The 10,111-nt window shown below is 35.1% G+C and overlaps 1 protein-coding gene across 1 annotated transcript; it reads left to right on the top strand.

The window, feature by feature from the left end:
* The first annotated feature begins 716 nt into the window (after positions 1 to 716).
* LOC109706139 (hydroxycinnamoyltransferase 4-like) lies at positions 717 to 8,013 on the top strand. The gene is made up of 3 exons (XM_020226941.1): positions 717 to 1,097; positions 4,585 to 4,796; positions 7,887 to 8,013. Exons 1-3 carry the CDS (start codon positions 717 to 719, stop codon positions 8,011 to 8,013), a joined length of 720 nt encoding a protein of 239 aa, XP_020082530.1.
* The last annotated feature ends 2,098 nt before the right edge of the window (positions 8,014 to 10,111 follow it).

Here is a 10,111-nt window from a genome sequence, read left to right as displayed (position 1 = left end):
ATAAGTTAAATTAACTTTTTATCCCTGTTATTTAGGTAAAATATTTTCTTTTAGGATGATATTTTTATATAATTCTTTCAGCTAGGACTTTTGGAGAGATATATTTATGAGGACAAAACTATCATTTCACTTATTTGTTGTTAAAAAATAAATAGTGCTCTAACGGTAACAAATCAGAAAGACAAATATAAATATCACTAGACTTTTGTAGAGAGAAAAATGAAAAGTTGAACTTTGTAAGAATATATTTGCTATTCAATATATTTACATAAAGTTCTATGCAATTGACTCTTATTAATCGGCTCTCTCTGGATGATGATTTGAGAGAAATAGTGAGAGAGAGATAAAAATTAAACATAAATTTTATATAAATATATTTACTATTTAATATATTTATAGAATGCTGTATGCAATTAACTCTATTAATTGACTCTCTTTCGATGATTCGAGAGAGATAGTAAGAGAGAGACATAAAAATAAAAATAAACTTCATATGAATATATTTATTATTCAATATATTTAGATGAAACTGCATGTAATTATCTCTTATTAATCGGCCTCTCTCAATAATTCGAGGGAGATAACGTGAGAGTTAAAAATAAAAAATAAATTTTATATAATTATATTTACTATTCAATAATGGACTCTCTCTGAGAGAGAGAGAGAGAGAGAGAGAGAGAGAGAGAGAGAGGATGGTGGAGATATTGGAGTCGTGCATGGTTGTGCCGAGCAAGGAGACCCCGCAACACAAATTATGGCTTTCCAATCTCGACGTGGTGGCCATGAGGGGACACACGCCGGTGCTCCACGTGTACCGGCGCACCGGCGTCTCCCCGTCCTTCGCCGTCGATACCGTCAAGTCCGCTCTCGCCGAGGCGCTCGCCATCTACTATCCGCTCGCGGGGAAGCTCGCGGTCGACGAGAACGGCCGGATAGAGGCCGATTGCACCGGAGAGGGGGCGCTCTTCGTCGCCGCCAAATCAGACGAGTACGCGGTCGACGACGTCGACGGCGTCGTGCCCACGGCAGAGATGAGGAGGCTGTTCGTGCCCGCCGTCGAGTCCCATGAACTGCCGTGCACCGTACTTGCCATTCAGGTAAGGGCATATTTAGTTCACGTGTAAATAGTCCCACCTCCAATAATTATAAAGAATGTAAAGAGAAAAACTAATATATACTGATGGATTCAAGCTTAGTATACGTAGGCTTTTTTCGATTTGATGGGTTTTATTAGACATGTCATATAGTTGGATTCATATGGATTTGAACGGAGGGTAAAGACAACTTAATCTTTAACACACTGTTTGATTGAGATATAAGGAGGGAATAAGATCTTATTTTCTCTTTTGTATCCAAACGAAAAAAAGGAGAGGTAGTTGTTCCCACTCCTAGATGGAACAATTAAGCTCAGAAACAAGTTTGTTCTTTTATTCCTGAGCTTATTCCAACCCAGAGAAACACGTCTTCCTCGCCATGGCCGCCTTCCTCCGCCATGCATGGCCATCGGAGAACCGTCCCTCCGCCGTCACATGGGGATCCTTGCAGCGGAGCTCCGTGCAGTGCCCCCACTGAGGGCCACGGCGGAGGCGGAGGCGGAGGCGGAGGCGGAGTTGCCACACTACAACAGAATTAGGTTATAGGGACACAAGTTTGGAACACTTTTGAGTAAGTGTCCCATTTATGCTAAAACTTAAAAAAAATCTGCTAATGACTAAATATAAAACCCAATCCAATCAAAAATAAAAGATTACTCTACTCAACCCACCACATCCAGTCCATTTGGCCCGATTACAAACAGAAAAAAAATAAGAAAAATCAATTGTCATCTTTTCTTCTCTCTTCACTCAATCCACTGAAATTCTAGACGAAGAGCCTTTCCTGTCGTACTCCTCCGCCACCGCAGCCAACGAGATAGAGTTTCGGCGGTTGCTAAATACTTAAATAAATGTTGGTAAATTAGCAGCACTCTTTTAGATTATAGCGACACTCTTTAACTCTCACTATATACCTAGCGACCCCACATATAGCAACATTTTTTAAAAGTGCCGGTAATTTTAGTTAGCAGTACTTTTTTGACATGTACCTATATTTAAAAGTGTCGCTATAGACCGTTTTTGTTGTAGTGCCATAGAAAGAGAGCCGAGAAAGGGGATCTGCGAAGTTTTTTTTTATTTATTTTTCTATGTGGGAATGAGTGGCATTTTTTAAAAATAAAAGTTTTGAATAATGAACATATTTAATATTTTAAAAATGTAACTATTCGCTGTTCCTCTTATTCTTCTTAATCATTCAAATATTTTTTTTTTATTTTTACTTATTTTAAAATTATCATTCAAATAAAAAATTACTTTAATTTTTATTTATATCTGAATTTATATCTATATTTTTAGTTAAATTTATTTCTAAATAAAATAAATGAACCGGATAACATACTATCTATTTTTTAAAAAAATTATTAAATGTGCATGTAACCAAATTTTTTATTTATAATTTATAGTATTGCTTTTAAGCACCTCTAATCAAATAAGTTATATGTATTATAGTGTGTTTGTATTTCTTAAATGAAAAATTTAAGTATAGTACTGTATTTTACTTTAGTGTGGTAGATAGCATAATGATTTGTGGACATTAAGTTGATTTTGGTTCGGGGATAAGCAAAAGTGAATATTCCAGGATAGGTATAATATTGAGGTATAAGCGGGATTAAATTATTTTGTGTTTGGATGAAAATTTGTTATTCTTGGGAATAAGAAAAATAACGTTTGGTTAGGTAAGATGGAATAAATTTAAAGTGGATAGTTATAAATAAAATTAATAATATTATCACTTTTATTTATATCTAGAATTTAAATTTTTAATTTTATATTTATATTTTAAAATTTAAAAATTTTAACTTTAAATTTCAAATTTGAAATTAAAATTTAAAATTTAAAATCTCAAATTTAAATCAAATTTAAATTTTAAATTTCTAACTTTAAATTTAAGATCAAATTTAAATTTGAAAAAAATAAAATTCAAATTTAAATTTTCAAAAATTTAAAATTTAAAATTTAATAATTTAATTTTAAAATGTGGAATTAAAATTATAAACTTTAATTTTGAGATTACAATTTTAAATTTTAAATATAATTTATTATAATATTTTAAATTTTAAATTTATTTAAATTTTAAATTTTAATTTATTTTAATATTTAAATATAATTTATTATAAAATTTATTATAATATTTAAATATAAATAATATGTATTAATATAGCACAATTAATAATTTTATAATAAAAATAATGTATTATAATATATAATATATTATATTTATATAATTTAGTTTTAATTTATTTTATAATTATAATTAAGTTTGAAATTAAGCATGGAAATAACACTATTCCACCGAAATGGTGGAATAGTAAAAAGCTTGCTATTCCGGGATAACCGGGAATAACAAGCTTTGACCGGAAAAAAATATTCCGGTAAAAAATGATCCCGTTTGGCGGAATAGTAGAGATAATTTTCGTTATCCCTGCTTATCCCCCGAACCAAACGGTGACTAATATTATTAAAATATAATGTAAAATTTTTTCTATACCTACCACATTTAAAGCTATTTTTATAATAAAATAAAAGACAAAGATTGGTTTGTCACTTAATTAGGAGCACGTGGGCTGCGCCATACATAGAAAATTGGATGATATATTAGTCCATAGCGTGTGGGGACAATTGATGGGAAAAAGCAAATATATTTTAAATAGAAAGTGGTGTGCAACCTCATTATTGTTGTTTAATTTATTGTTATTATTATTGTTTTATGTTCTTTATGAAAGGCCAGTTCCAGTGTTTGATTTCTAGTACAAGGAAATTTATAAAAATAAATATCATATTCTAGTAAAATCATAAAATAGCCTCATAATTAAACAAATTTGTTATGTTGAGCAAGATATTAGTCAATTTATATATTTATAAAGCTCGCTTTCAAAAAGTTAATATCACCAAACATGCCCTTACTTGTATTAAGTATTAATTACCCATAAAAATTATATAATTTTTACCAAAATCCCAGATTTTGTATTGAACAAAAAGTAGTTTATTATTTAGTTTTGAATTATATAGTTTTAGCTTCGGTTGAGCTGAATTAATTCTGGGCTTGCCCTGCATAAGAGAAGCTCCTCTTTTAGAATTTGCCTTTTTTACCTGCTACATAACTACTGTTCTAACTATAGCAACATGAGCAACACTAGCTCAACTTTATGATTAAGAGTTGTGAGATTACAATTCTTTTTTATTATAAAATTAGTAGTGTAGAGCTACTATACTATCGAGAAGTATAAAGTAGTTGGTGCTTCCGATTTTTTAACCCTTTGATTAAAAATTTTACAGTTGGACTGATAGCGGTCCTCTTAGGATTGAGTAGTCCCCTAGAGTTGAATGGTTCCCATTGGTTAATAATATTAATCCAATAATTAGAAATCATCAATAGAGTCGATCTAAGGGATAAAAAATCGAAAGCACCAACCACTTTATGCTTCCGATAGTATAGTAGCTCTACTCAAATTAGTATATTTCTAACAAGTTTGAATCAATATATAAACAGGTGACGTTCTTGAGATGCGGTGGCATGATCTTAGGCACGGCGATACACCATGCGGTCGCGGACGGCCGCTGCTTTTTTGAGTTCATCAAGATGATGTCCGACATCGCCCGACAGGTCGACAGCACGCAACCGGTTTCTCTCTCAGTCGACCGCAGCCTCCTCCGCGCTCGCCCGACTCCGAAGGTCACCTTCGACCACCCGAATACTCTCCGGTCTCAATGTCTAAAAATAAAATTGTCATAAATAGGCGGCATTGCGCGTCCAGTGATGTGATCATATAAAATAATGTTGTCCACCACTGTTATAAATAACAATCTTTTCTTACTTAACGATCATTACACCCGGCCCCGTCGATTAACCCGATTGCCCGATGGATTCTTTACATCACATTTCGCAAAACCGGTTAAAAATAACCCAGCCTAACATGAGATCCGGGCCATTCCCGGTTAATATGATTGGATTCCCAGGTAATCCGTAACTCTAGGCAGATTATTACAATGATGAATGATCCAGCGTTTTTTAACTCCGCTTTCGTATGTCTTTATATACAAGTAGAAAAAGCCCTTTTAGTTTTTTATGTTGTACAAAAAATTTTATAAGTAGGTGGTGTGAAAAAGCAACGTCAATGACATTAATTTTACGTACGAAAATAACGGTGTTCACTCTAGTGCAATGTTCTTTCAAAATTATATTCCTGCAAAAATTCTGTTGTTTCGTAAAGGTTTAAAAGGATGTTATACCTTTTATAACTATGAAATTCTTTGCAGCAACATACTTGGAAGATAACATAGTTTGATTAAATAATTTACTATTTAAAATAATAATGAAAATCAAAAGGCTGCGAAATTTTGTAGTCTTACATAAAATGGCTGCGAACGTTATTCGTAGCCATATCTGTGTCGCTGAGAAATAAGCGGCTGCAAAATTGGCTGTAAAAATTTATACTGTATAATCTGATATAACCCTGTCAAAATTTGTAGCAATTTATAATTTTTTTTGTAGAACTTTAAAAAAAAAACACCATATATTATATTACTCTGTTTAAAAAACCGATAATATTTTTTATTATAAGGAAATAAATCAGTTGTTATATCGTGAGGGAAGACGTAACTACGTTCAATTAATCAAGTAGTTTGAATTTTATCATGTCGTGTAATTCTAAATCAAACCATAACTCGAGAGAGATTGCGATAATCTATCTTATCTCAATTCTTTTTTATATGTCCTTATACTAAGACGCAAGAGGCTACTCTGGCGTCTTTTTGCGTTATAATGTATGCGTTTGTTTGTTTTTTATATAAAAAGGTAGCAGCAAAGAGTGGCGTGCATTGCGTTAGAGGGTCGTTAGGGTTTGCTTTAGATTAATTTGTTGTTATATATATTGATGTCACTTCTCCGTGAAGGAGAACCCAAAGAAGCGTTTGTGAAACTTTTACGAAAGAGTAACTAGAGTAGTATTTTGTCGACGAATTTAGAAAGGTACGATAGATGAAGGTTACGATCACAGTTAGGGTGGGGAGGTAGGAAAGATCCCGAAGAATGTTCTATAGGCACAGGCGGCGTCCTCTTTACGCCGGCGCGCTGCATCTAGCCGAGGGGGGTGGGTTTCAGAGGCCGCATGCTGACGTTTGACTCGGTCGAATGCTAGGCGTCCAGCCACGCGCCCTCGAACGGCGACCGGCCATTGGCGCTTTACGGGCATTGAAGATGCATCAGCTGCTGGCTAGAATGCATGAGCAGGGGATGCAACAACTCGTGAGAAGGTTACACGAGACGCGGTATAGATTATCTCACGCTATATTCAAAAAGATGAAAACATCAGTGTCTATACGCGTGGCGGCGCAATGGGTCCATTACGCCGCGGACGCCCGCTACGTGCGCGTGGCGGTGCGTACACGCCGCTGCCGAACCTTACACCTATGCTGCCGCCGCCCCCCCAAGGCCAGTGGCGACGTCGCTTCGAAGTCCCTAGCCTCGACCAGAAGCCTCTCGAGCTTATTACGCTGCTGCTTACCGCGGCGCCCTCGTAACAACAGCAGCCTCCTCNAAAAAATAAAACTGTAATAAAAAATATTTAATCGTTTCAATAAAAGTATTCAATCTTGTTCAAGAGAAGTCGCATATCATGCAAATGGATGATTAAAATTATTTTTATAATACAATAATCAAATAAAAAAAAAGAAAATGGAAAAAAAAAAATAGACCTCACTCTTTTCCAAATTAAGGCGGTGGGTATATATAGGATTTAGCCATGAAGATAAATAACCTGCACGATGCAATATATAGATAATTGAAATATGGATATTCCATAATTATTGAGAATAGGATAGCTGGTAATGGCGTCGCGAGTCGTCCTTGTCAAGGACGTATGAGAAGCAGCAAATGGGGGCCGGAGGCTCCGAACGGCGAGCGATAAAAAAAGGGAGGGAAAGAAAAAAATCTAAACTCATACGTTGAAAGATTCATAACCGCTTTGTAAATGAGGTAAGGAAAGAGGAAAAGACACCTTTGTTGGTTCAACGGAAAAAAAAAAAGGAAAAAAAAGAAAAAAGAAAAAAAGAGATGAGAGGAAAAAAAGAAGAAAGAAAAAGGGTTGAAAAAAATGGCTGTGAGAGAAAAAAATAATTTTACTAAAACAAAAAAAATAAAAAAATAAAAAATAATAGTGGGTTTTATCACCCTCAAATGAAGGTGGTACATTCATGTGGATTTAGTCATGAGAATTCATGTATAGAATATAAACTATAACATAATAATCAAATGAGAAAAAAAAAAGTTCCACTCTTTTTCAAATTAAGGGGTGGGTATATATAAAATTTTGCCATAAAAATTAATATATAGGTATAAATTTTATAATAGTTTAATTTTTCGATACAATGGATTAAATTAATGTAATAAAATAAAATTATGATAGTGTAATTCTTATCTTTTTTTTTAGGGAAAATACGCCATAAGGCAAATTTATTTATCAATCGAGAGGTACAACTTGAGAGAATTCATCTACAGAGGACTAAAAAAAAATTTGTTGCTAGTGAGTCCCTAGTTGGTCAATCGATCTGCAATTACAGCATTTTTAGAATATCTTGAAGACCATCCATAGCTAAATTGCTTAGAACTTTCTAGAAAAATCCGAAGATCCATGATTCTTGTCCGAGCTTCATCTGTTAGCAAATCTAAATGATAGCTCCAAAGGTGCAAGGCTTTGATGATCGGTGCTGAATCTGAGTAGATATGAAAAGTTTCTCCCGAATGCCTTTGCAACAAAAGATTTGTTGCTCGGGAAATGGCTCCAATTTCCGTAGAGCAAGCGTCATGGACATCCTTCAGTATATCGGATATGCACATAATGATTCCATGCTGATTGGCGATCAGGCATTCTACACCACCTGTAGTGCCACCTTTCCAACTCCCATCCACCCATACATGTAAGGAAAAGGTCGGCGGTTCTTAAATCAGAGTTGGGTCCTGAATGTTAATCCCCTCATCATGTTCTCTTTAGAATAGAAGGTCGTCCAGCTGCGAGCCAGTGAAATGATAGTAGTGATAGAGAAATTTTTTCCTTCAAAAACCATCTCATTCCTTTCTTTCCATAAGCTCTATAATAGATGAACACAAAAAGCCTTATGAGTCGCCTTGGCTTTATTAGTTAGGATAAAGAAAATCCAAAAGAACAGGCCTATCCACATTATCAGTTATAAGGTCTATACTGGATACGAACCGGACACGTCGTGTCTACTCACAATTAAAAAATAAATGCACCAACGTCTCATGCTCTTGTAGGCAAAGCGGGCAAAGTCCATCAAAGTTAGGTAGTCTCGAGGCTAACGCGGCGCCAACTGGTAACGCCTGCTATTAGTCTCCAAAAAAATACTTTAGCTCGGGACATCACATTCTTTATACTCCAAACTTTTTCCAAGATTGTATGCTGACTTTCATGTGGCTGATGCAATTGGTTCTGATCCAGACCATTGTTTAAATGATTGACAGCGATCGCAGGGTGAAGCGGCCAGATTTGGATAATTTCCATCGTAGCTGTTCAGAATTTCGGATCACAGCATTCGTCATAAAATTATGGATTTGTAACATAGAGCGCCAAATAGGTGAAGCTACAGATTTGCTCTGAGCCGACCAGAAATTGAGATTGTTAGCCCGGTTGTACTTGTTCGTCAAAACCTGTGCCGATAAGGATGTTGGCCTAGTGAGGAGCGACCACACCAATTTGCATACTAGGGCTCGATTAAGTGTTGACAGCGATGGTATACCAATCCCCCCGAGTTCTCTGTTTGTAGAAAGCTTTGTCCACATCTTTGGGTAATAGTGGCGACCTCCTGGTTTGAAACCCCAACAGAAATCTCGAAAAATTTTATCCATTTGGTGAAAAAATTTTGCAGGAAGTAGAATGAAACAAATGGGGTATCTAGGTACCGCCAGGAGCACCGATTGTATAAGAGTGAGATGCCCCGCATGCGATAGATTTCTAGCTTTCCATCCAGCTAATCTTCTTTGTAATTTATCAATGATGAACCTTCGCCTCCGTTTGGTTGGGGGTTAAGGGGTGGAATAACCTCTTAACCCCCATTTTATCTCCAAACACTTCTAAAAATAGGTGGGGTTAGCTAATCCCAGCTAACCCCACATCAAATGGGTTATCCCGGGTTAGCTAACCCCACCTAACCCCACAAAATCCCAACCAAACACTATTTTTTATTCATAATAACCCACTATTTTTGTTATCCCACATATTCCAACCAAACACTATTTTTCACTATCCTGGACCAACTCCAACTCCCAACCAAACAAAAAAATACTCTAACCCCACCTTAACCCTAAACTTAATCCTATCCCTGGAATAACTAATTTTTTCTTAATCCCGAATCAAACGGTAGCGAAGGTGTTAGTTAGGAACCGTTCTAAAAATAAGGGATTACCTAAGTATCGTCCCTGTCCTTGGTGTGCTGTGATGTAATTCTTACCTTGAACCTTTGAATTATGTTTTTTTTGGCTCCTTCCTGAGCGTTCCTAGTAGGAAACTCTTTACCGTGTCTACATCAGAATGGTCCTCAAAAGAAAAAGCGTCTCAAAATTGTGGAAGAAGAAGTCTAATCAACATCTAATTATTGCCCAATAATCATTTTTCACTGGAATAATTAAATATTGGCACCTAACTAATTAGGTAGTACAACAAACGTGCCCAAAGAAAAAGACATCTCTATCCACCTATTCTTATCATTATTCCTCGTAATCTTGCTACATGACGTCAATTGTTTTTTTGATTTTTCTCATAATCTTGAGCCGAATTGTTGAGTGTAGGCACTAATCCTAACTGCTCAAATTCTTCACATTTATAATAATAATAATAATAATAGGGGCAATTTCACAACTAGTCCTCTTAAATATATAAATATCGTAAATAGCTCTACAAAATTAAAAATATTATATATATAGAACTAGGTTAATATACTATTAATAGCACCAAGTCATTAGTGCTACCAAGTTTTTGACCATTGGATGGTTAGAATGATGTCGA

This window comes from Ananas comosus, unplaced genomic scaffold (assembly GCF_001540865.1).
Source record: "Ananas comosus cultivar F153 unplaced genomic scaffold, ASM154086v1, whole genome shotgun sequence".
NCBI lineage: Eukaryota > Viridiplantae > Streptophyta > Magnoliopsida > Poales > Bromeliaceae > Ananas > Ananas comosus.
Note: the sequence above shows the minus strand (reverse complement) of the source record. Positions and strands in the feature narration are given on the sequence as shown.

Excerpts from the sequence above, each read along its gene's own strand:
- LOC109706139 (XM_020226941.1), top strand. The coding sequence starts at position 717 with ATGGTTGTGCCGAGCAAGGAGACCCCGCAACACAAATTATGGCTTTCC. Across the intron at positions 1,098-4,584 it reads GCACCGTACTTGCCATTCAG|GTGACGTTCTTGAGATGCGG; the intron begins GTAAGGGCATAT and ends ATATATAAACAG. Across the intron at positions 4,797-7,886 it reads GACCACCCGAATACTCTCCG|AGCAAGCGTCATGGACATCC; the intron begins GTCTCAATGTCT and ends CAATTTCCGTAG.